At 44.8% G+C, this 27,156-nt stretch overlaps 1 protein-coding gene across 8 annotated transcripts in view; it reads left to right on the top strand.

Annotated features, from left to right (window-relative positions):
• Window positions 1–27,156, top strand: part of LOC111859779 (kelch-like protein 13) — a 54,268-nt gene that overhangs the window by 7,769 nt on the left and 19,343 nt on the right. For 2 of the 8 annotated variants that reach the window (XM_072717520.1, XM_072717522.1), the window contains exons 2-4: window positions 3,415–3,489; window positions 14,749–14,793; window positions 25,526–25,667. In XM_072717520.1, the coding sequence (XP_072573621.1) occupies window positions 3,437–3,489; window positions 14,749–14,793; window positions 25,526–25,667 (240 nt within the window). In that variant the 5' untranslated portion in view covers window positions 3,415–3,436. Of the gene's footprint in view, window positions 1–3,414; window positions 3,502–10,687; window positions 10,802–14,748; window positions 14,794–15,263; window positions 15,593–25,525; window positions 25,668–27,156 lie in introns of those variants that run through there. The other 6 variants (XM_072717523.1, XM_072717521.1, XM_023842769.2 and 3 more) reach the window with 6 other exon arrangements.

The raw sequence follows: 27,156 nt of genomic DNA on the forward strand, positions 1-27,156 counted from the left end.
AACATCTCCTAGTAGATCTTTTATAATTTAGGTGTGAATGAAATATGTAAAATATTTAAACTGATAATAGCAGATGATTAGTTGGAGGGGTCACTCATCTGCTCAGTGTGATGTTCCGGCAGCTTCATGTTAAGAGGAAGGAAGACTTTCAGTCATGTGCATAAAGTGTTAAAAGGAAGTCAGAATGGCCTTAAATGTGCTGGCCTGGAGCAGCATCAATGTTAAGGGGCGCCAAGGAAGAACAGAAATGTTCTTTAGTGAATTTGGGAGTGATGCTTCTCCGGAGGTCTGTCGTTCTCCCAGCCGCGAAGGTCTTCCAAAACACCCAGCAAATGAAGACATGGGGGGGGAAAGTCCCACTGCTTGGCATTATAGCAGGAGCATGTGCCAACAAGGTGGTGGATCAGAGCCAGGCAGCACTGGGTTAAACCTTCTGCTGTGCCGTAAGAGCGCGGCTGGGCTCTAATCCCCCCCGGCTGAGCTCGCCGGGCCCCCTCCGCTCCGCGTCCCACTTCTGCAGAAGCGGGGCTGAAGGCGCTCTCGCCATGCCGCTGCTGTCAGCGTGTGCCCGTCCGCGCCTCTCCTCCTTCGCCCTTCCCCTCCGCCGCCGCCGGTCCTCGTCCTCCTCTTCCTCCTCCTCTTCCTCCTCCACCTCCTCACCGTCGTCCTCCAACCCCAGCCAGCTCAGGATGATATTTTGGTCCCGGCTCAGCTCGCACGGAGCCCAGAGCCCCTGGCCAGCACGAGATTTTCACCAAGCTGCACAGGCTCTGCCAGTCCGGTCTGAGCAAATCAGGTACCGTCGACTCCGCTTAGGACTCACAGCCCTTCCGAACGACCGGCGGAGGTTCTTTGTGAATGTCCTTTGATCTTTTATTGTCTTTGTCATGTTCTTAATGTTGTTTTTTCTAATTATCCTTATTTACAGGAAGTATTGTAGAATACACTGTTGATTGCATTAATTCTCACTATTATTGCTTTTTGACACTTGCGTAGTGGTGTGATTGCAGCTCCGGCCATTAAGCTGTGTGTGTGTGTGTCTGTGTCTGTGTCGTAGTATGTCGTGTCTGTGAGCTGTGAAAGGCGCCTTGCCCAGCGCGGCTCCTCACAGCCAGTTCGGAGAGCGATGAGCGACCCTTGCCAGAAGTGCAAGGACCCCTCCCGGTGTGCAGGCCTCCTAGCCTTTCAATCTCATCGTGGGCATCATCTTTCTAGCCTCATAGCCTGTTTTCATGTTTCTTTTCCCATTTCTACCCCAACTAATAGCTGAATCGTTAAATTTAGACTGTAGTGTTTTTTTTTAAATTTTTTATCTGAGTTTCATCTTCTGGTGACTCTGCACAGGATCATTGGTGAACATGAAAGCTTCCCCTAGCCTCCGCTGCCCATGTTGCACAATTTTGTAACTTATTGTTGCCCAGATATTACACAGAATATTTCTGGGAATGTGACATGCTTTTCTCCCCCGGCAGGGGGGTCTCCGTGACCCATATGAAACGCTGTGAGGCAGGACTCTCTGGCTGTGGGTCTTGCGTGTCTTGGAGACGTTATCGGTGGGCAAGAGAGCCGATCCTGCCAATCTGTAGGCGTCTGCGGCGGGTTATGGTGCGGGGGTGTTAGGACCTGTTAGGAACATGGGCCTGTTTGCGTTGTCAGATATCCCCGTTACTGTCAGCCACCTCATGGAGATATTAATCATGGTTTGTAGTAGATTACTCTAGACTAGTAATAATTCTTCTTCTAAAAGTATGAAAAGCTAAAAACATGATTATTGGTATTAGAAAGTTATACACAAATACTGAGAAATAAGAATTTTAAATAGTAACTAGCAGCCATTACCTTGGAATTAGAGATGGCATGATACAGTTTTTTCTGGTATTAAAATGCTGAGTGTCTGCTGTTACTGATCTGATTTATTTATTTTTTTTCGCCATTATCTAACTGAGCTTTTTATCGATACATTTCAATGAACATGGCAAACTATCTGCATTTAGTATTATAGCCCCGTTGCTTGAGTTTGCTAAGAACAGGAAAATATAATGGTCATGTTGCTCAAACAAAAGGTGTGTCACTGCGCTCCAGGTATGTCCACTGCCAACGGGATTTACACAAGTCTGCTTCTTTGTTTTATTCAATAACTTTCACAAAAAGTATTTCCTAAAGTGCAAATTGTGCAGTCTGTTGCCAAATTTAATATAATAATGAAATCAATCAAAAATATCACTATAAATTAAACTAAAACTAAAAATTTCTAGTCAAAGTCCACATAAGGCTCTAGTACAAAATATACAGTGCAGCTCAGATGAAACTTTTATGTTGTTATTAACCAAAATTTTATTAAGAATACTAGTCTGAACACATCTAGTTTGTATACATTTTACTGTGTTCAGTCTTAAGAAAAACCCCTAACTTTGCATACATTTTTGTTTTTTACTCTTCTCCCTGAGGAGAAGTTTGGCAACGTCCAGCCATCCAACAAGATATCAGTAACTTTTTGGATGCCAGGAGAAATTCTTGTTGGTTTGGGGTTAGATGACGTAGTACGATGCTGTACGATCGGGGATCACCGCGTGCATGATGTAAATCAAGCCTGCAAATACGTAGCCTGACCTTGGTCCTTTTTAACGTCCTGAAATTTTAATGATGGTCATATTTTAGAGTTTATGGGATCTGTATTCATATGGAAGCTTGTCTTATTAATTTGAACATGTATAATATAAAGACAGATAGAGGTGAGTGGTAAATGAAGAGGTTTATAGTAGCTTCTGACTGTAAACTCTAAAGAGAGCCTGAGTTATGACCGTCACTTGTACAGGAAATATGAATTATGTCCTTGGTGTTACTTTAAATGTAGCCGTAATAGAATATCTCCTTATTTGTTCACTTGCCTTGGTGGTATGTTGGTGGTATTTCGGCTTGTTTTGGACCTGCTTTTAAAATATGTCTTCTGTATTTCTTTTGTGCACATGCTGAATCATGTATGTAGCATGAACCGGCTTGTGATGTGATTTCCCCGTGGTGCCGACGTGTCATTCTGCTGTTCTGCAGACTCCGGTCTAAATTTTAATAGCAGATCACTTCACTTTGAAGCTTGATCTGGCCCAACATGTGTCTGTACATCGCTTTGGATAAAAGCAGCTGCTAAATAAATAATGATTTAAAGTCTGCCTTTGGGAGCTATTCTTTAGCCAGCGGAGAAGGAACAGGATGACTACAGACTCTTGTGTGTGAGCCATTTAGTGTAACGGTGGGAACACACATCGCTTTAATCATCGACGATGCACCGTAAGTTTTCTGTATGTGCATGTTGAGTTTTTTCTTTTTCCCCCCAGAGTGTGCAAAGTGTAAAGGATCAGAAAAGCCCTGCTCTGGATGTCGCTGTTTGTAAGAGTATGTCCTACTTTTGTATTCCAGAGTGGCGGCTTTGGGCGAGGGCATGGACCACCCTTCCAACAGAGGGGAGATGATGTCCATTGGGCTGCACGACAGGTATTGTGCAATGTATGTCTCTCCTTCCCTTTTCTCCCCCAAGCCCCAACCCCCAAATCCATGCCTTTAGAGTATCGTGCAGCTGGTAATGCTCTGAGTTTGTCTGATGCACGCAAAGGTTTGCCCGAACAGAGCACACAGCCAGGGATGGAAGCCATTTCTATACATCTATTAGTTTTTTGCCTTTTCTCCCCTACAAACAGCCATAAATCGATATACATGTTGTCACTTTCCCTTTTGATTGCTGTTTATATGAAGGCCTCATTTCATATAAACAATTTTTGATGATCTTGCCAATTTTAACATGTATCTGAACGTATTGTTTTGTCTTAAGAGTACCACACAGGTTTAAAATAAATAAATAAATAAATATTCCCTCTGCTGTATCGGTAGCGTTGTTGTTGCTGTTGAGTGGTATAAAGTGGTATAATTTCAGCATGAATAATGTTACCTGGCCCACATGCAGAAACTCCCTAACCATTGTTTACACCAATAACACAGTAGTGCTTAGTGAATGGCTTGTATATATTTGTTAAAGAACAGTAATGAATATCGATGTTTGCAGTAAATGTCTTCTGTAGAAGGTGCCTTTAACAGTACTTTGTCCATTAGCGATACTGGTGACTGCTGTTCTCTGTGAACAGTGATGCTCTTTATGCAAACAGAATGCAGAACTGTTAACCTTTCAGGTTATCGGCTAGCTTTTCCGAGCCGGTGTCCAGTTTGATGTATTCTTGGCCAGCGCCGGGCACGTGTATAGGTCAGGCATTGTCTTTACGGAAAGCCTTTGGCCCATGTAAAGCATTTAGGTTGATTTCCCTTAATAACTGAAAAAATGCAACAAGGGAAATAAGATTTCCAAGTTCTGGTTGTCAGTGTTTAAAACAAACTTTAAAAGAAAAATCAATCTCATGATTCCATAATAATAAGAATGAGTACAGGATTTCCTCCAGCTCAGAAAAATCCAATATTAATTTATCTGACGTTATGGGCAGGTATGTGTATTGTGCAGTTATTAATTTTGCCCTGTGACATGTAATTATTTTGCTAATGAGGACAAATGGAAAAGTATGGGAGAAGTGTTTTTAATTTTTTTTTTAAATTTTATTAATTACCGGAGTTTTCCCCTGCCAGCCCAGCCGAATTCTGTGGCTTCTGAACATTTCACTGTCAGTGCTCTTATAGTTTTGGTCAGTCAGTATGCATTCGGCTTACCGATCGCTTGTGGTTCCTTCTTACAAGGATCTCTCTTCAAGGGGAAGAATATCACAGTTCACGTGCTGCGGTTCTGTCCGTAACATGCCACCCATTGACAGTACAAGAGACTCCTTGCATAAAAGACCATTTAAAAAGCAAAGGTTCTGATGGATAAAAAGGGGCCTTTACTGCATGTACAGTATCCCAGCAGTACTTTGGTTTCAAGATATTTGTCTTATTACATTTACTGGTAACTGTTTGTGCTGGAGAGGCTTACAAAGACCTGAGAAATGCAGGAAGGTTGAGATTAGCTGAGGTTCAGTAACCTTTTTGTCTTTGGGGATTGAGCTGTGTTCCCATTTAGGCTGAGCTCTGCTAATCCACTTGGCCCCCACGGGTTGTCAACGGAAGGGATATCGTTTTGTTTCGTTTTTTTCAAAGCTGCTTTTTCCCTGAATACATACCTTGAGAACTAGCACTACAACAGCCTGCTGTTCCTCGAGGGGTGTGTACTGCTCCGAATGAGCCTGCCAACAGGGCGAGGATGGCTGCCTGGTCTGTGTTTACCATTTGAACTTCGGGACTAAACATGGTGCCGGATAGAAATCAAGATGTTTATGCGCCCTTCTAATGTTTAAGAAATAACGAATCTGTTGTCCCAGCCACCATTTTTTAGCTAATGTTAAAATTGTGCTTGCTGCATGTAGACGTATTTACGTCAGAAATGTGTTTGAGAGCCATATAGCTTTTCCGGTGTTCGTCCACATTTCAGAATGATCTGCTTTGAATCCACGCTTCCCTAACCTACCTGCCCCACTGTCTTGTCATTACAGGCGGTGACAGGAATAGTGTCAGGGTTGCTAAGCAGCTTCTGCTGAGTAGACCGGTGGTTTGGTGGTAAAAACAATTTAAGACTCTAGGGGTTGTGTGTTTACAGCTAAATCCATTAATGTAATTGTTGACTGAGAAACCTGAAACAGCTGGTCTGACTGGAGCTTGACTGTAATCTGTGAGGATGCTGTGGTGTCAATCTATTTCTAACATTGGACTTATTAGAATGATAAAGTCTTTCGTTGATTTTGCATTCAATCCTTCATTCAATAATGCATATAAAATGGCAATTTTGATTTAGTGCTCAAAGGGGTAATATATTACTGAGGTGAAATCCAATCGGTATTATTTCCAAGTGAAATATTGACACCAGTTGTCTGTCCAGTATTAGGCAGATTCTTTGAAGGAGAGCATTCTAGCTATTATTTCTAGTATTCTAGAGCATTCTAGTGTGTTTTGCACTAATAATCCAGCCACTCAGTGGCTTTGCTGTGGCTAGTGTTTGGATGATGGTCAGACTGTATAAAGCTGTTCGCAAGGCACTTCGGCAGTTCACTTAAAGTGCCATGAGAATTATAAAAAGGTACTAAAAGACACTGCTAAAGCTGTTTTATAAGGCCCAAAGTAAAAATACATGTTTTCCTTCCTTTTAAACCTATTTCGATATAGTTTTGGCAGATTCTACATTATGCTCACAGTAATGTGAGAATGTTTAGAAAATTTTTAAGTCAGTCGTGTGTGTGTGTGTGTGTGTGTGTGTGTGTGTGTGTGTGTGTGTGTGTGTGTGTGTGTGTGTGTGTGTAGCCATACATACATACTCTGTTCATCCTTCCATGAAAATTCCGTAACCACATACCCAGTACCGGTTTCTGGTGAACCTGGAGCCTTTTCCAGGATACAGTGGCCACAGAATAGGGGAACATGGATGGGGTGACACTCCGCCGCAGGCCACATACCTGCACACAGTCACACACTAAGGGTCATTTAGAGACCCTGCTTGGTTTTGGACTGCAGGAGGAACCTGAAGGACAGAGAGCCGGCAGTGTGCATGTTCTAGACGCTCAGTGATTTATTTGTATGGGATTTGCTTTTTTACATGTAATCGCCCTCTTCACAGATGGGAAAACTTCACGGGCCAAATGTAAGGTTTCTCATGGGTCATGCAATCCACAGATCACCTATTAAAATCTCAGCTCCAGACTTATTTGTACAAGGTCTTTTCTGCACCTGGTTTTCTTCCTGACTGCACCTTCCCGTAAAACCATCTACTGATGTTTATTTATTACTGTCTTACTGTAAGTCTGCTAGATATGCCGGTGAAGGGATATTCCGTGTAGCTGCTTAAATGCACTCGAGCAGGCAGGGTGGGAACGTTCCCTTGGACTATAACTAAAACTGTATGTTTTTAGTTATAACTCCAGACTCTGAGAGTTAAATGTTCGCTCTCTCTCCCTTGTCTTGGAAAACACCAAACGACTTGAGTTTTAAAGTCTACCATTATTTTGTACAATTAGAGCCACCTGCTGAGTTTCTTGTTTTATTTCATATTTCCTTTGAATTGGCCTGGTTTTCCTCCTGAACTGAGCTTTTTTTGTCTTTACCACGGCGAGATGCATTATTTGTTTGTTGGTTCTTGTATTTATTTTGCCTAATACAGCATATAACAATGAAGCCGCTGTATTCGGGACGTAGATATATAAACAGTTTTATCTGGCAGCTGCACAGACTGAATGAATGTGAAGTCGCGGCCGGCGGTGCACGGAGGAGCCAGAGACCCACTGTGCTCTGGACGCCTGGAGATAAATCTTCAGGCTTCGCTCATAAGCCTCTCGCCGGGCGGCATGGCTGCCGCAGGTCCTCGATTCATCACCGACGTATCGTAAGACATGTGACGTAATCCCGGCGCCCGCTGGAAGTTCAGGCTTGTTTGCACTGTCCCTCACTCAAATGCTTTTTCCTTCCAAGTTTTGCCCTCACTGAGCCGGGTACCGCGCTCCTTAAACGCCGTTTATAGCTCTGGATGCACAGCCGCTTGCCTCTATTTATAGTCATCGTCAAGGAAACTTTTGATTTAATTCTATTTTTATTCCGCCCCCTGCAAGGTCCATCTGTTAAAAGAGAAGTTAAATAATGGCCTGCACTTTTATGTATTGGGTTATTTTACATTTACAAGTGTTTTTTAATGAATTCTTCAGCTCCCTCTGGGAATATAAAACTATCAGAAAGCTGAGGTGCAGCTAACCAGCCTGTCGTGTTTAAGCTTTTCCAGTCCATCATGCTTTGGGGATGTTTACATCCTTTCCTGTCGTCAATACTCCACGTATATTTGTTTGTGTTGTGTTAACTAGTTATACAAAGTGGGCTTCCAACATTATTGTCCATGTTCTGCATTCTTTGAAGTTATCAATAAAAGCTTTTCTACACAGTAATTAATTTGGTTCGTATTGTATACAGTCACTTTTCTAGCTGAAATGCACTTGCTAATGGCAGTTTATGCTATCAGATGTGTCTTCATGCCAGGCTTATGTTGCCCGGGGCATTAATTTGTTGCCTTGAAGAGATGCAGATCGGAAAAAGCTAATTTGTTCGTTCCATATTCATGTGCCTTTCCAGCTACCCTGCTGAGATGAGGTGTTTCCTGTGCCCTAACAATGACTTAAAACTCTGTTTGAAGTTTGATTCATAAAACCGTGGTTGGCACATCAGGCGCAATTTCTATGGTTTTATTTTCCTAAAATATATAATATTCACACATTTAAAGCCTGTAACAGTTTCAATAACTGCCGCTATAGTCATTTGCTTTTATTTTAATGTGCTTCCAATGAATTTTGGTAACTTTTTCAATCCAATTTGAACTATGTGGTCTGTATAAAGAAATCAAATATCTCTCCACTAATGGCTTCCAGGCTATGCTGATTGGAGATCTTAAAAGCTTTAGGCTCAAATAATGAATCAAATTGCCTTTTTCCTGCATTTTGAGAGTCTCCATATCGTCTGAGAGACTAACGACATTGTTAAAGTGGGAGAGCGATATGGCTGTGTTTCGACATTCCTGTCATTAGCATCTGTCCTTCATCAAGGAACCAATTTCTATTTTCTCCATTTAAAATATATTTTTACCGTAATCTTCTGAGATTTTCCTCAACCTTTTTTTTCTGTATCCCATTTTCAAATTGCCTGAGGTGTGGCCTGCAGATCTAAACCCAAGCCGGCCTACTTTGAGTTCAGATCAAGCTCCTGCCAGAATAGCCAAGTTTCTGAATCTGTTTCATACTTCTTTTAGAAAAAGAAACCCAACAGAAAAGGTTGCATTCCTGAAACCTTCATGTAATGCGTATGAATTATTCAGCAGGGATGACTTCATCAGTGCATATTTGGTTGCAGTAGAAGCAGGTATTCTCAGGTTGTCTCACGTGAGATTGCCGAAGATTTATCCACCACAAAATTAGAGCTGAACTGAAGTCTGCTGAATTCGATGTCTGCCGTTTAGAAATGCTGAACACTCTCTCTCCACGTTCCAGTCTGGTCGGCGCTCTGAAATTTAAAACTGCTCCGCCTGACTTCACTATGTACTTTACGGTGTTCTTTATTCTTGATCAATTAGCAAAGCATTAACACATCTTCCATGTTTTTTTTGCATCATGAAAAATGCTGAACATTGGACTGAATTGATTCAGCTCTGTGAAAATAAGTTCCTTTTCTTACATGAGTATTGTATCTGGTGTTGCTTTTAGAAAGGGGTGCTTGGGATATTACAGAAGTGTGTCTCCATACAAATGGCAAAGCTGGGATGAAGTGCAAACAAACACTCTTAATGGTTGTCTTTATTTGGTCTTGCTGTTAAAGAACATCATTAACCACCTGTTTGGGGTGGAGTCAGCAGCCATTCTCCCGCTTGAAGAGTGGGCAGTGGTGGCTTGATGGTTAGGGTAGCGCACTTGTAATTGAAAGATTGCAGGTTCGAATCCCCCACCAGCAAGTCACCACTGAGGTACCCTGAGCAAGGTACCGTCCCCAAGCACTGCTCCCCGGGCGCTGAATTAGCTGCCCCCTGCTATGTCACGAAAGTCACATATGGGTCAAATGCAGAGGACACATTTCGTTGTTGCGCACTGTGTGCTGTGGTGTGTTGACAATGACCACTGATCACTAAATTCTAATTCTAATTCTATTTAGACCTTAACTATTTTCTGTTAAGGTCAGTACCCACATTCTCCAGCAGATGGCATTCATGAGCCACTCCACATTTTCTGGTTGGATTCGACATTGACCTTAAAGTATTTACTTGTGAAGGCAGCCAGGGCATTGGTATTGTGAGAGGATTCACTTTGGTGGTGCCGTGTAATGTCTCATGTTGCAGCATCTCTTAATTAATCTAAAATATTTGGTTTCTGTGTTTAAAATGTTCTCCAGGGCTTCCTGTTCAAAGCACGTCCATGTTGTTTTGATGCTCGTTGTCCTCAGCAATCATTGATTGATCCATATTCTTTCAGGTGGGTTAGACAGCTGGGCTCCTCTCTGCATAATATTGGACCACATTTAACTGCACGCTGTTAGCATGTAAAAATGTTGTTTTTAATCCTTATTCCTGGCAGCGTTCCGTGATTCAATATCAGGATTGTTCTGCTGGGGATATTTTATTTATTTATACATAATATGTAATATTTTATTGCGTAAAGGCTCAGAGGAGGCCGGCAGTCAGGAGAGCTGGTGGGAGATGGTGATGAAACTTGTCGGTGGTTCATTGACATCGAAAATGACACTGCAGCAGTGTTGGAACTTCATTGATGCTTTTTTTCTTATCTTTTTTACACCTCTTGGATCTCGCTAAATTACTCTGAGCCTTTCTCATCTCGCTGGCATATTAAGCACCAGCTGACTAATCCAGGCACATCACTCCTCTCGGTTCTGGGCCTGAAGATCTGTGCTCTCTGCTCCTCGCGCTTTTCTCAGATAAAGATAATTGGGGAAAGACAAAATTTCTTGCGCTTTTCTTTTTTGGTGCACTGATAATGCTGTACCGCTTGACTGTAGGAGTTTATTAAAGCCATTTTTGCCATTTTCTCATCACTTTTCCCTGGTCTCTGTAGTGATAGGGAGGGAGAAATGAGGCTCTGTAACCTGAAACGATGGGAATTGTCGTTCTCCGTCTGTCTGTCTTGTTTAACAGCACGGGCAGTTATTGAAAGGCGACCAGGGGAAAAGGGGCAAATCAGCCGGTGAACGACGGTGCACGACAGCCCAGAACCTGCTCGGAACACGTCCTCCCGAAGCGGGCCGCTAGGTATGCTGATTGATCAGAGCAGCCAAGGGGATAATCTGTTCTCCAAATCTGGCCGGCTTCAAAGCAGGGCGAGGTCTTAATTTATTTATTTCTCCCCGAAACCCTCTTAAAATTCACTTGTGGAGAGAAATATCAGAAGACGGGGCGAAATGAGTCCGTTATCCTTTAGAGTAGAACTCGAGCTGATTAGCCTAAGTGAAGAGCACTGCTTGTGGCACACATCCAACAAACACATCTACAAACACATCTCCCAGGGGAACCCTTCCCCGCTGAGTAACATCACGCTATTGGGATCCTTCTCCTGAAGCATTTTCAGTGTAGACCTGCTTCAGCCTGCTCTAGTCCGCCCCGGACCTCCTTTCAGTAGTAGAGCGGCCTACAGCAGTCAACTGGGCCGACACAAGAGTCCCTTAACAGGGATCGCCTGTGTGGATCGGCCAAAGCTGGGATTTGAAACCAACAGAAAACTGAGGGACTTTCATCCAGTGATTTGACGGCTGTTGGTTGTCTGCGTGCTGCTGGCTGGCTTGGCTAAAACCCTCTTCTTACCTGTAATCCTGACAGCTCTCTTGTCTTTTTTGCTAAGGACTGGCATCTACAGGGTGCATGAATTCCTGTAAACCTACACATGAAATTCCTTGTGCCGTTTCTTCTTTCGTTACTTCTGTTCATTTTTGTTTTAAAAATATGCACATCACTTTTGCTTTCTTGAATGTCTTTCTAGAGTGGCAAATGTTGAATTAGCTGTTCCAGCACAGGGATTAACTGAATGACATGAATGTTCTTGATGCTAATTACAATGCTGGCCCTTTACAGGGCTGTGTGTAATCTAATAATAGAGAGGAGACAGTCATGTATTTCAGACTAAAAACTGGCTCAGGCCTGTTCATCACACTGTTTCAGAGATACTAAGGCATGCTTAACTGTATAAAGTCCTCATTGTACCACTCTGCCAGATGAACACTAATTCAGGTATATGCACGTGAATCCATGTTAAAGCTCAGTGGTGTTTCCTGGGAAAAATGTACCTTTTAATATGGTCCAAGACTCATCTAAAGCAGGGGTGGGCAATCTTATCCGCAAAGGGCCGGTGTGTGTGCAGGTTTTTGGGATAACCTGTAGGTCAGCTGTTCAAACCCAGGTGTGAGGACTGTTCAGCCAATCAGTCCTCTAATTAGTAATCTAATTAGGCAGTTGCAACGAAAACCCGCATACACTACGGCCCTTTGCAGATAAGATTGGCCACCCCTGATCTAAAGTGAGAGGAGGAAAGTTCTCCACAGTCCATGTTTTTGCTCTCTCCCAGCTCCCAACACACCCATACCAGGTAATCGCTGTTCTTGATTGGCTGGGAGCTGGGAGGGAGCAAAAATTTCGGGGTCCCCAAGGTCTGGGAAATACTTAAATGCATCGCCCATTACTATGAAACCAAACCAGGTCGTCCTCATAAATCCTCATTATTTCTGAATTTGTGAAGAGTTTCCTTTTGATCCTGTGTGCCGCTTCTGAAGGATCCGCGTGCCTTGGTGTTACGGGCTTTCCCAGCAGCATCACGCCCAGTCACAACTGGCCCTTGATGTCTTGAGTACCAGTGGGATCCCCCCCTGTTGTCGTAGTGTTTCTCCGGGATCCTTATTTGGCATTCAGGAGGGCGGAGCAGTGACCACCAGCATTCAGTTCGGAGGGCAGCTCTCACTGGAGCCGGAGCCCAGCAGGATGCAGTATATGGGAGAGGAATGAACACGCATCAGACGGTCGTTTTGCCTGTAATGGATTCTTTTAGATTTAGAAATTTATATTCATGAGTATTCTCTGCCCAACCATCCCCCTGTATTTTATGTTTTTTTTTTTTTTTCCTCCTAGTTTTAAGTATTTTGAGCAGGTGTTAAAACCTAAAGAATAAATTACCATCTCATTACCTGGACATGTGATTCTCCCGTGCTGGGAAAATTTAATGGAGGGGGGAAAAAAAAGCTATATTAAAATATTATTGCCCCCGATTACACTGAATGTGTGCAAATTCTGGTTGTGGTATTTAGTTATTAGATCTGCTTGGCAGAAATCGCTGGTTAAGGGGTAGTGCTGTTTGCAGTGATCTTGTGCTGACGGTGTTCATGGTCCAGGGAATGCGGGGGACTGGAGGAAAACATTTGGTTTGCTGGGAAAACCTTATGTTCCAAGGTCACACCATCCCCGTGTGCGGCTTCTGCCGATTGGCTGCAGGAACGACGGGATTCTATCATATTTCCCAGAATGCCTCCCACTTCAGAGGTTGACTTTTTTTTTTTATATACACACAAGCCTTTCGTGAAATTGTATTGTATTGTGAAATGTATTTTGTGCTATGCAGTTGTGGTGGTTGATGCTTACATGGTGGTGATGAATTCAGGGGTGTCAGAGGGCCATGCATGTCCTGGCAGATAGGGGGGGGGGGGGGTGGTGCACAGCACTTTATTGGGGCCCCTGAATATGAAATATCATTTCTGTGCTCGGGAAACATTATGCCTTTTGCATCTGTAAATTTTACTGTGGGGAACCCGTATTTCTTCAGATTGAAAGTGGGGGGGGGGGGGGGGGGCAAGGTTTGTCAGGGGGCCCAGAATTTCAGGCTGCATCAGGCTTGGCTTTGTGGCTCTCACCCACACGCCACCACTAAGAGACGCTCACCATACGCAATATTCTACTGTTTCCTGTTTAGCGCCTGTGGCCTTTTCTGCTCCTGTAGCATGACACACAGGGTGTCCAGATGCCCCCCCTTGGCTCAGTGCGGTGCCACAGTGCCAGTTTAGAGAGGAGAGCGAGCGACGACAAACAGAGTAATATGTGATGGTATTGGAGGCTTTGAGGTTTGTGCAGGAGATCCTAATACTTTCGTGCACATCAAAGAAATATTGTTGCTTCTATCCCAGGCGTATAGTGGGGGTATACAGTGTAGTGATGAATCTGGGAGTAAACAACAACACTCAAGCTGAGCTTTACAAGGTTGGCTGACTTACGGGTAATAAAAGTATCAAGATTGGTGGAAAATAGAAGATGCAGCAGGTTTATGGGAGAAATACTGCAGTCCGGCTTTTCTCCATTTCTTTTTTGCCTCCCCATTCCTGTGATGGGTGCCTAAGGTTTAGCTGGCTGACGTTTCGTTCTGAGCTGCGTAAGACCACAGCTGTACGTGTAGCTGGGCTGAGGTGCCCATTCCACGCGAGGAAAGCAGATCCTGCTTGTGTGTGTGTGACGTGGTTCTCCTGATCTGAGAGAGGACAAGAGCAACCAGCACAAGCATGAGGAAGGTAGCCGTGAACCTGTACGGGGAACGCGAGACATCCGGTTGGGTTTATCCCGGACCGTGGCCGTCTCGGTAAATGTATTCGTGGGGGGGCCGTGACGGCACACGAGAGTATTATTTATCATTTTCTCGCCCCTTCGTTTAATGGGGAGAGACAGCCCTGGTTGGAGTTCCCATCGTGGCGTTCGGCACTGGTCCCCACGCAGGGGGGGTGGGGTGCTCCACTGCAAGGGCTTAGGCAACCGGGATGGAGAGAGAGAGAGAGAGAGAGAGAGAGTGAGGGATGGAGAGGGAGAAGGAGGGGGTGGGAGGCATCTGGGGCCAGACAGGGCTATTGTAAAATGCATGAGGGATTGCTTGTTGTACATGTGGGGGCAGGGGGTGGGGGGCTGAGGAAGCAGGAAAAAAAACCCACCCATTTAAGACAATAGAGAGAGGGAAATAAGACCCTAACAGAGAGAGAGGCGGCATGCGGCCGATTGGGTAATTTCAGAGCGCTTGACATATTGCCTTTGGATGGGGAAGCTGAGCCACTTTGAGTAATGTCACCGATGTTTTGTTTGGATGCAGCCTGAGCGTGTGGCCGGAATCGAACGCTCGGTTCCCCCGGTAGCTGGTAGCCTTGGGCTATGCTGCCGCTCATTTCCCGTTTCTGCTGTTGTAGCTCGCAGGAAGAGTGGACTGAGGATGGCAAGTGCATTCTCAATAGGTACGTCCGAAAACCGTCCGGATCACGCCGCTTGTTTGGGGTCCATCTGTGCCAGTTGCTTCTCTCTCTACCTCCCTCTCTCTCTCTGTCCTTCCTCTCTTCTCCTCTCTCTCTTCCTCTCTCTCTCTCTCTCTCTCTCTCTTTCCCCCATTCTGGAGCGAGTGTCACAGGGTGAGGGATTCTTTCCGCGGGGAGGCACACTGCTTGTGCTGGGCTCTCGCTCACCCTGTCACCTCGCTTTGATGGAGCCTCCTCTCTGTGTGTAGAAACAAAGCTGCAGCACGCTCTGTGCCACGCCACGGCGCTCTGAGCGGCGCCTCCGCTCCCCCCACCCCCCCGTTCCCCCGTCCCCCCGTCCCTTTAACACGCACTGCAGTCAGCGCTCCTATAACAAGGTGGCACTATTGCGGAGCTAGTCAGATAGAATCATCGTATCGCTTCAGGGGACGGGACAGAGTTTTTTTTTTTTTTTTTTTTTCCCTCTTTTTTTTCTTTTCCTTTTTTTTTTTTTTTTAAAGGGAGATGCCTCACTGCTCCGTCGCAGCCAGCTGGCAGGGCGGCAGCGTAGAAGCACCAGAGGAGGCTTAGCCACGCCAGCGGCTGCCGGCCCCGCACGCCGGCTTCCGTGTGGGACGGGGGATGTAGCGGCCAGCCCGTGTGGGACATGCTCACCGCTGCCGTCGTAGCACCACTGTGACAACATGCCGTTGAAATGGAAGAGCGGTTCCCCAGCTAGCTGGAAATTCCCAGTCCCGGTACTTAAGACGTCTAGGTCATCCCCTCTCTCCCCAGCATACATGTAAGTAGAAAATGTAACGGCTTTTGGAAACGTGATGAAGTGTAGGGTGATTTGTGGGTGTTTGCTTGCCTTTGGCACGTCCCTCCGTTTTACGACTAGCTCGACTCGAAGGGGGGGGTCCGTCCGCGTGTGCCTGTCGTTGCCGGTGGTTTGCGCTGCCAAGCCAGCCACCGCTCTTCCGAGCCGTCGCTCGCAGGGGCTGGGAGCTCTGGTGCTTGCTAGCCCATGCCCTGGCTCTCCCCCACTGCCTCCTGCCGTTCCTGCCGTTCCTGCACCTATTGCCCCTTCGCCAAAGCTGCCCCTGGCAGCGCGGGGTGATCTTGACCTTGCTGGCATGCCGTCGCAAAATGCTCGGCGCTGTGATGTCTTAAACCCGGAGCGAGAGGGACCGTGTTTAAGCCCCTGGAAGAGTGAGATACCATTCAGATGTCATACAGATGTGGTGATATATCTGTATGCCAGTTCGCTCTCAGGTTTCACCCATGGTAGTCAAGGTTGGAGCCGACCTGGCGCTGATGGAAATGATCCGAGAGTCTATTTGAAGTTCTGAGGTGGGCGTTATTAGAGCGGGCAGCTGCTGTTTGCTCTCTAACGTGTGATGCACTCATTCCAGATACATTTTGTGCACTTTGCATATAGCTTTTGTTTGTTTGTACATTGTTTGTTTGCACATGTTCAGAGTGAATTATCTGTGCCTTCCAGTGCCGGTGTTAAGCCGTAAAACCTTTTGTGGAAGTCCTGATGGTGTGTTGTGTGTTTTTTTTTTTTTTTTTTTTTTTAAATCTCTTTCTGCCCCGTCCCTATTCTCATACCTCCATTTGTCTTGCCCTCTCGGGCTGTCTGTGGTCTCTCTGTATCTTTGTATCCCCAGTTCTCCGACACAGTGAACTGCTGTTGCCTTTTGTGGCTTTAAGGCTGTGCGTGCGTGGAGGGTGAACGTTCCATCTGAAACACTATGTCACTGTATGTGTGCGCGCAGCCCTGCCACGATGAAAGCACAGCGATCGTGCCGCAACCTGCATCGCTTTCACGTTACCTGCCGCTCAGTAAAGATGCTGGCCGCGCCGGGTCGCGATTCCCTAACCCCGCCCAGTAGGGCTTGGCGTTTATCCATGGCCGTCTCGGATCTAGCCGGCGGCCTTCTGGGCGCTTCGTGTAAGAAGTGGAGCTTGTTTCTGTCGGGGCTTGTTTTTTGTGGATGCCGGTCTAGGCGGAGAAGAGCAGCCCTTAGCGATGCTGTGCAAGAGTGCTTCCCTGCAGTCGCCGAGTCGGTGAAGGGCCTTGACGGATATAGGTGGCAGCGGCGGGTGCCGGTGACCCAGTGACACCCCAGAATGTGTCTGCTGCTGCCACCCAGCATGCTCTCTGCCCTCTTTCCTTTTCTTTTATAAATGGCCTGTCTCTGCTCATTCCTCTGCTGGGGCCACTCTGGAAAGAGATATTGTAGGACGAGCCGTATATTACCTTTCCCTTGACAGGCTGCTCTTTGTTCCTTTGGAGGAATCCAAATGTGTCTACATAAAGGAGAAATTTATATGAAGCATGTTTTTTGTATGTTTTCATGTCATGCATATAAATTTATAATTTGTGTTTTTCTTTCTCCTTTTTTATATTCTACCTGTTTTCCTTTTACACTGACATGGATGGATGGATGGATGGATGTTTAGTGTTTTATTTGACATGTATGCTATTAATCACTAATTTCCTGCATTTTTTCTGCTCTCCTCAATCCCAGGCCTTCTTGTTTTTCCCATATTGCGGTTTGTATCCAGTCTATTTTTGCTGGCTCCCTCTGATTATAGGTTACCCGTGGTTTTCAGTCGGCACTCCCCAAGTGAACGAGCTACGGAATTCGTCCTCTGGAGTTTCTCTTATTTTTGTTTTATTTGCCTTTTGGAGCCAATCTGTTGTTTTTTTTGTGTGTGTGTGTGTGGTTTTGGTTTGTATTAAAAGGATTTCCGAACATGCCCCAATGGAAGGGTTGGCTCTTCAGTGGGAGGGGGGGCCTGGCATGTTTCTGGGTAAAGGGGAGGGGGACATTGCATTGTGTATTAAAGATTCTGGCTCTCTGCTGAGAATGGTGACCCTCTTAGAGTTTTAACTGATGGTTCTTAACAAATATCTATCATTTATACATGCCAGGGGGTCCCTGTACTTGGTTTCCCTGTCATTCCCCCGAGATTCATTGTAAAGCCGTAATTGCTTAGGAGAGACCAAGCCAGAGCAGAACTACTGCTCCTTTCATGGGCTTCTGCTGCTGGTGACCCTGAGTTTAGAAACTCTTTTAATAGCAGACTTTTTAACTTAAATCATTGTAAGGGGAGAGTAATTAGATTTGTATTCTGTTTGTGTGGTTTTTGGCCTCCCAGCCAGCGACTGGGTCACTTGTAAAGTGTCACGTCCCTCTTTATCTCTTCATTTAATACTGCACTAAATCGCAGCACCGGTTCTGAAGCTTTCTGGGTGTGAAATAAGTCTGTATTCTCATAAGTTGGTGCACACACTTTTAAAGAGGTCTTCTGTCTGAGCTTTGCTTATTTATGGGTGTTCAGCACAATCGATGGAATTTGCCTGAACATTGGGAACTGCAGCCCAAAAAAAGTCGTCCCTGCTTGTGTCAGGTCGCCTCGTCCCTAATCGCAGTGGCTAAGCCTGTGGGCAGCCCCACCTCCCAGTGCACCTGGCTTGTGTTTTGAACGCCAAGCTGAAGTGCTCAGTGTGGCTGTGCCCCGTCTCAGGTCCGTGTGACTGAAAGATGAGTGTTTCCCCTGCCTGACCACACCTCTCTCGGTCTGAAATCGGCCCAGCCTCTGCCCTAAGTGCTGATTTGTATGCTTTGCTACTTTGTACTTTTCTCACTGTATGTTCCAGCCCACCATCATGTTGGGGAGCTTTAGAGTGTGTAGCACTAGGGCGTGTACAACGTGACATGCGGCATCGCCATTCCCTTGACCGTACTCCGTCAAGCCTCCACACAAGGGTGTTTTCCTCTCTGCACCCCCTTGGTGGCCGATGACCGCGAGCCACCAGTTTTGCCAGAAGTGGCCAGTTGAAGCAATCTTGAGCAGTTTGTCATCGTCAGGCACATCGTGCTTCTGGGAAGACAGATAGTGGTATTTGGCCATTCCATGAAATGTTCCATGAACCAATTCGAAGAGGTACATGGATAAAAATGTTAGGAAAATAGCATGTGTGTGTGAGAGAGAGAGGGGGGGAGAGAGAGAGAAAGTGAGAGAGAGAGAGATGCCCACATTGTGATTAAAGACCTGGGACTTTGGCATTGTGGGGACCTTTTTTCGATCCCTGCAAGAGGAAACTCAATTTCATAAAAATCTGCAATCAAAAAACAAAAAATACTTTGTTTGGTTACAGTTACGGTTAGGGCTGGGTAGTGGTTAAGGGTTGTCATTGTTGAGATTAGGGTTTTTCCCCATAGAAATGAATATAGTCCCCATAAAGTTATGAATACAAACATGTGTGTCTGTTATTTCCCCTCTCCCCACTCTAATAGCACTTTGCATCCACTCTCAATATGAGGCCCTTCCACTGCTTTGTTCCATGGACACTAAGAGGTGTTTAAGCAGTATAACATGAGCTTCTGACTCTGATTAGCACCGGAATACGTGTTTCCGAGCAGCTCATTGAGGTCACCGCCGTGATTTTATACGCTTAAGATACAAGCAGGGACACCCTGGGCACTTTGTATACTGACTCATATATTACATATCTCAGTATTTAATATATATCTTTGCTCTACATTTATGTTTTTGTTGCATGATGGATATATACTGAATGATTAATTTTTAGAATTGCAAATATTCAGATCATTCTCTAGAGTAAAAAAAAAAAAAAAAAAAAGATGTAGGAGAGGGTTAAAAATCCAGCGTTGACATTTTAGTGTTCTTGTTGAAGCAATTTATTAGGAGTGAAATTGGAGCGTGACGTGATGACATTCATACAGTGACAGGCAGGTTTATGAGTTCTATTTTTGCTGTTTTATGGGGGTTTTATGAATACCTCTGCTCAGTCTCCCAGGAGATTCAACCTGCGCATTTGGGCCTGTTTGCCACGTCTTGCAGGTCTTTTTTTTTTTATTGAGCCGAAATCCTATTTTATGGCAATGAGCAAACTTCATCGCTCATTTCCCAGAAGGTTATAGGTTCTGGTAACATTTGCTCGGTCTTTGTTTATCGAGTGTGCCTTTTCTCTGGGTCTGGTGATGCATTTTATTTCTGGCTTCAGAAACCTGAAACTGAGCTGTGAGCTGTCGTCCGTAATGCATATGATGGTGGTGCTGACACGCGACTACAGAAGTGCACACAGAAATCATTGTCATGGCGTCAGCTATTGTGCGTTTACAGTTTGCCGCTAATATATATCAATTTATGGCCTCACCAGTGCTTCTGTAATCAGCAAATGATGTTTTTACATATTTGGTATTGATGCCGTTGCAGACTTGTGGCTTTTCCAGTAAAGACTTTCTAATGAAATTAAAGTCATTCGTAGCCATTCTAAGCATGATGTAATTGAAAACAGTAGAACACATGGCTCTCTGTAATATTGTCAAACGAAATAAGGCAGGCTATTTTTGGAGATCCATATCGACAGAAATGATCTGTGCATCAATATTTTGGTCGCCCGAGTGTTTCTTAAAACCTAAGAAATATGGTGTGACGAAGCATGAGAACCTCTTTGGAAAAAGAAGTTGTGTAATAGTGGTGTTGTACCATTTTTTCATGTGAGGATAAAATGCCTCATTTAATTAGCGAGGTTGCTGGTCGGTAAACAAACAGCACGGCCATGGATTTGCTTTCACTTGCTTCAGTTGTCTATCATTTGGTGTCCATATCAGTGACGGTTTACAGTCTGTTTTTAAATGGGTGTAATGGACAGGATATTTTTATTATATTACAAGTAAGTACAAGTGAAGCAAATTTTAATTTAATTAGACTTTTATTTCATTTAAGCAGAGCTTTAATGAGCCTCTGAAAAGGATGTGATGTTCTGATACTCTCTCCCCCGACGGTCTCATGAATTAATGATCGACCTTCTCTTTTAATGTCTTTGTTTTTTTTTTTTGGTTTGAAAATAATTAAACAATGATTAAACTGAACATGGCACATATGAAACAGTATTGTATTCTTTGTGTGGGGTTTTGCTTTGTCATACTTTTCATTCTGGCTTTTAAGAATTATTATTTCTTGTTTAATATGTGCAGGGGGAAAGTGACAGAAGCTGTGAAGATACTTTTTTGGGGGGAGAAATGATGCTTTTCTTCACCAGTTATTTTGGAAATAAACAGGCTAATTTTGACACCCTTTGTGTTCAGATGGAGAGAGGCAGTGATGAGCAGTGTGCTGGGTGACATCATTTAGTAACTTCTGGAACTTAATAGTGCATTTTATTCTGTTTTCACCGGTATATTTGTACCTGAGGATATGTATGGAAGCAACATCTTTTTTCAGGTTTTGACTTGCACAATGTCCTCAGAGACACACCTTGCAAAGCCGTTAGAATTGAATATGGCTGTTATATCAGGCTTGGGCTCTTCTTCCACCATCATTTAACTGCAGCACTGAGCACAACCCTAACTCTGTCTGTCTGTCTGTCTGTCTGTCTGTCTGTCTGTCTGTCTGTCTGTCTGTCTGTCTGTCTGTCTGTCTGTCTGTCTGTCTGTCTGTCTGTCTGTCTGTCTGTCTGTCTGTCTGTCTGTCTGTCTGTCTGTCTGTCTGTCTGTCTGTCTGTCTGTCTGTCTGTCTGTCTGTCTGTCTGTCGTCCAGGTATACCTTACCTTGTGGGGACCAAATATTCGTTTGACGCTATTCATCACACTGTGATGGACAGGATATACTGTGATGAATACCCATTTTTTTTTACCTTATGGGGACCAGTTTCCGGGTCCCCATATGGGAAAACTCTATTTTATAGAAATCCGTGACTGCAAGAAAAAAACAAAAAAAGTAAAAACTCTTGTATTTTGTTTGGTTACTTGTGGTTATGGTTAGGGCTGGGTGGGGGTTAAGGTTGAATTAGCGTTAGCATCCTTTCCAGCGTGTCCCCACCCTCGTGCCCTGTGCATCCTGAGGTGGGGTCGCGGTGAGTCTTACACCTGTACTAGACATGCAGGATGGTTGGATACTCCTTTATTTTTTGGTCTTTCACATATCCGGACATATTTTTGCTGTATATTACTTATCAGTGAATTGATTGAAATCCATAATGTATCTGATATTTTCTAATTACCTATCTAACCCTAACCGTGTTTCCATTCCAGAGCCTGTTGGTTAGGGCTCAGCTTTACCCCTGTGCCACTATGGGTGGCCGGGGGAGGGGAGCGTGCAACCCAGGTGGGATGTCCCTGCCATGTGAAACCTGGCCTTTTGATATGATGACAGCAAAACTCCCCAAAATTTAATATATCATGCATTGCACCCTCCCCCCCCCCATATTTAAATTAATGTAGGACTGGAGAATTAACCTACTTCTCCCATCACATGCAGGCGAAGGAATTGGGATTTAAAAAGATTAGCAGGATAAAAATGAAGCTGCCAGCTTCCCCTGAATGCTGCCCCCACTCCAAGACGGAGGTCTGCGGGAAAGCTCTGCCATTGCTCCCCCCCCCCCACCCCCGCCCCCCATGTGGCACCATCTTGCATCCTCTTCAGATACTCTTAGTTTACAGCTGCAGTGTTAAGCAAAACAAGTATGTCAACTTTGCGTGTGTCTTAACACTTCACTAAGAAGACGTTAGTCTTATGTTTAACATAAATGCTAAACATTAATTTAAGAAGCAATTAAAATGCATTAACGAGGCCTTCCTTTTCAATCTGGAGCATGTGAATTAATTAGTACTGAGTTAATGCCTAAGGAGCGGTTCATATCCATGTAATTAGTGCAGTGATTCCTGTCTCTACCCCATGCTTAATAAGGGCAGAGGTTTCTCCTGACACTTTGTGCAATTGCTGCATCTATCTCGTCAAGATGCCAAAGAGTTTCTGCATCCTCTGACCAGCCTGCTCTGATTCCGTCCAATCGGATTATCCGTGAAAAAGGCACGAGTAGAAGAGGGGCTATAACGACACTTTCTTGGCTCTTTAAACTTGTAGTTCCAGCTTGGGCAGTGATTTGGGTTAAATTTCGACTGCATTAAAGCATTCGGTGTCCTGCTGGGTTTTTATGCTTTGGGAACCAAACAATGGTCCCGTAGCCACCATTCCGCTCCAGTCACAGAGGGCTTTGCCTCTCTTTGGTGTGTTATAGCCCTAAGATGGAAATTGCTTTATTGGAGATGGCTCCTAGCCCAAAAAGCTGTGGTCTTGCAGGAGTGGCCTTGAATGTCTGCTCTGATCCACGCTGAGTCTCTTAACCCCAGCTGTGAACAGACACCTTCTTTTTTCCCACCTGTCGTGGTGAAAATGGGAAAAGCAGCATGCCAGGCAACGCGGCGGGGGTAGCCGAGTCACACTCTCCTGTTTTGACCTCATCACCTTGAGCACAGCGGCCGTATTCTATCACATGCTATAAGAGGGGTTATGGTCAGCACTTGGAATGCAGTTTTTTGCTGGGATTTTAACCTCTGGTCACGATTAAGCTACCTAGCTTTGTTCAGGCAGCACCAGCACTGCTATTTCCATGCGTTTCCGGAAGGTGGCTGGGTTCACACCCTACTGAATATTCTACAGCTCTTTCCTCTGCAGACGAATCCCCTAAAAATCAGTCCTTTTTCCTTTTTTGTTTTTAATAATCATATTTTCAAATGATGCTTTTTTGCCATTTGTACATGTACTTATGCCTCTTTTCACACGTATCCCACCTTGCTCTCTTTTGTGAGACATGTATACAGGTGAGAGTGAAGCTTGGGCCCCTAATGCAGGATCAGACCATTTATCTGGCAACTCCAGAGAATTTTGGGAGGTTTAGAGCTCTGTGTAAGGGGGCCAACAGACGTGAATTTTCTGCCGAGACTGGGACTCGATCCAGCAACCTTCCAGTCACCAGCACATTGAACTAACTTGCTAAGCCGCACTCCACCCCTTCATCATGACTCATTGGTCAGTAAGAGTCATTCTTCAGTCTTCAGTCATCGATAACTCAGCTATTGTTCGTCAGTCATCAATCACTCTGCTACTCTTAGCATGCCAGCTTATACAGACACCCGCGCCAATGCTCCCCCATTCTGCCCGTGCCCCGCCGTCGATGACGTGTCCCTGTGCCATGTCCCTGTGCCATGTCCCTGCAGTGTCCCCACTTGTCACCGACACTCCTCGAGATTAGCTTAGGGGGAAAAAAAAAAGCAAAACAAAAATAGTGACCTGGTTTCCTCGCTGACTCTCGCAGTGCGAATATACCCAATGTGTCATTCATACAGAAATAAACCCTGATATACGTTATGTGGTGTTTTCAGAAAGATAAGCACTTTGAAAGGTTGACTTCGAGGTAGCACATCATGGATATGAAGTGAGGCAAGTTTTTTAGTGACACGGCTACAAAATGAATCATTTTCATTGGATGTAAATGACCGTTCAGTTTTTAAAATAGATGTCAGCAAGTAACTGTTAGATACAGTATATCTGCTCTGAGGGGAAAATTTAGCAGACTTTCCTAAGGCTGCCAGTACATTACTGAACATAATTATGTTTTTGGTAGAATTCTCTTTTAGAAGAGGCTTTTTCTCCTGTAATCATGCCTGACTGTCATTACATGTCCATATGCTTGGAGTTAAAAATTGCTATTCTGATTTATTGCTAATTAAGATGAGCAGTATTTGTCTCTGAAATACTGGTCAAAATGAACCTGCTAATTTTTTAAAACACCACACAGTAAATCTTTTTCTTGCTGTTATTTGCGGACATTACAGGTTACATATAGATTACTGTATCTGTTTTTAATTTGCGTGTGTAGACAGACTGTAGCGATTTTTAAATGTTTTGCATGCATAATTCTGGGTGAGAACAATGATGACGTGGTTTCATTCTCTGCATCTTTGTCATTTGGTCGTTCGTCTGTCTTTTTTGTGATGCCACATGAAGTCTTGGTGAAAATGTAATCAAGTGATCTGCCCTGAGTAAATCTGCCCATTTGGGTGAGGAATCGGGGAGCCTGTTCGCAGCTGTCTGCGGATTATAGTGTATAGTGGGGTCCAGCCAGTCACCTTGCCGGCGAGTGCAGGAAGCTGATGCGATGGATCGGTGCTGTGCGTGTGTGCATGTGACTGCTTCGCTTGCTGATCTGACTTGCAGGGTGCCATAGGGCTGAAAGTGCAGTAGGTGGTACTGGTTCCTGATGTGGCTTTCTGGTCTGCTCTTCTCTCATGAAGATCTGCCCATTTCTCACAGACACTCTGTGATGTTACTTTTTGGATTTAACGTAAAGCGTAGTTTTTGACTGTTTTGTGGGGCTAGTGTTTGCATGCAGCATTTTGATGACGGAAATAGCATCCCGGGTCCTCTTTATAACGGCACTGAAAATATGCAAAAAAATCTAAATAAATAGTGATCCCCCGCCTGTCGCGGAAGTTACGTTCCAGACCCGTCAGCGATAAGTGAAAATCCGTATAAACATTTTTTTTAGTTTATAGTTTAAGCCTTAAAATACCCCTCCCACATGCTTTAAACACATGTAAACTTATTAAAACACACTTTGTAAACATATATGATATGTGGATGTCAGGCTAAGGATTTGAGTAACATAATAATATGTAATGTGTATGTGTGTGTGTGTGTGTGTGTGTGTGTGTATAATATATATATACACACACACACACACACACAGATCGCAGAGAACTGTGACGCGTCGGGGAAAAATCCATGATATAGCGGGGGTGCGATAGCTGAACCGTGATATAGCGGGGAATCACTGTACTTCTGAAAGTGAGTGTTTTTAAAGTAACAGACCTCCTTTCCCACTTTGATGTGTCTCTCTCTCTCTTCACAGATCCCTTGTAGATGATGACGACCCTCACATGAAAGTGTCCCTGGGGACGGGAGACATGGGCGTGTCTGCACACCCGCAGGCCTCGAAGACTGGCAACACGAGGTTCTTCACAAGCAATACGCATAGCTCTGTGGTCCTACAGGTCAGTGTCTCTGGGGCCGGATTGGGGGGCGGGGCTTATGACAATGGAAAGGGCACAATGTAGCAGGTACTGAAGTAGGGTCCTGTAGTGGGGGTGATGATGGCAGAATCTTAGAATCCAAATGTTGCCTCTGATGCTAAACTGTAACTTGCGAGGCAATAGGTGATGGTGATTTGTCTTGCCAATGACCATATACAATTGAAATGTAAGCTTATAAATGTGACCTCGTGTACTATACCAAAAAGCCTGTAATTAACTGGCCGCTGCAATGTGTTCAGCCAGATTTGGCGAGCAAAGGCACCCATATGGTCATCTGCAAGGTGAGGGGTATTCATGGGTGTTGAGTTTGGCAGTCGTTTGTGGACTGAGAGCAGTAGTGCTCTGGTTTAACTGACTAATGTATTTTTATCCATTTATGAGGGTGGCATTGGCTCAGATTAGCGTGAGGCCCCTATAGTCTGTGCACGCGAAGCGAATAAGCATATACCACTCACCATGTCTGTAACAGCATTTTCAACGTTTTCATTCATGTCCCTCTGTGTGGTTTTCTTCACTGTTTTTCATTTTGATTTTTACTGTAATTGGGCTAAGTCATGTTCTTCACATTAATGGTGAATCGCACTGAGAATAAAATATGAGCGCTTTCTTGGCGTGTGGTAGAAGTGCAGTACTATTCCATTAGAAAATGAGTCTGCCGGGATCTAGATGCTGGGGATGGTCCTCTGTGTGGAAGTGACCAAACGCTAATTCATTAAACGCTGTCACTTGGGCAGCTTTTCAATGTGGGAGTTTAATCATGGAGTACACACTCATGTGGGGACCACAGGCATAGCTGAGCTGAGCTGAGCTGGGCTGGGCTGGGCTGGGCTGGGCTGGGCTGGGCTGGGCTGGGCTGGGCTGGGCTGGGAGCCCCCAAATTAGACCTTCGAGCAGAGAGCATTATCCACTGAATGACCTGCATTAAAATGCAATAAGAATAAAGTACGATTTGTTACTCTTCTTGATGCGAGTGGTTCATGGAGCTTGGATTCTGGCCTTCTAATGACTGCCGTAAGGCCAGGAGAGGCAGCCGGACCATCTGTCCAGGTCTCTGTCCTGTGCTGGAGGTGAAGTCAAGGTCGCCAAATGGGCAGTGAATCCGGCCGATTGGTTTCCTTAGGTCTGTTTTCCCTCCCCCCGGAGGTGGTGGCCTGGCTTCCGAGCCCTTTGTCCTCCTGAAGACCTTGGTGTCCGTAGCATGGTTCAGACATGGCGCCTCTCCAAGCTCATGCTCTCCAAAAAAAGGAAAAAAAAAAACATTTTCGCTGCAAAGTTAAGGTCTGGTGCTCTGGGCCTTGCTGGACCCATGGAGAACTTAGTTAAAATGCTCCTGCTTGCTCTTTTTGCATAATATAACCTGACTTTTGTTTTTATATATCCATCCATCCATCCATCCATTTTCTATACCCGCTTGTTCAGTGCAGGGTCACAGGGGTCCGGAGCCCCGAAA

Source organism: Paramormyrops kingsleyae, chromosome 10 (assembly GCF_048594095.1).
Source record: "Paramormyrops kingsleyae isolate MSU_618 chromosome 10, PKINGS_0.4, whole genome shotgun sequence".
Taxonomy (NCBI): domain Eukaryota; kingdom Metazoa; phylum Chordata; class Actinopteri; order Osteoglossiformes; family Mormyridae; genus Paramormyrops; species Paramormyrops kingsleyae.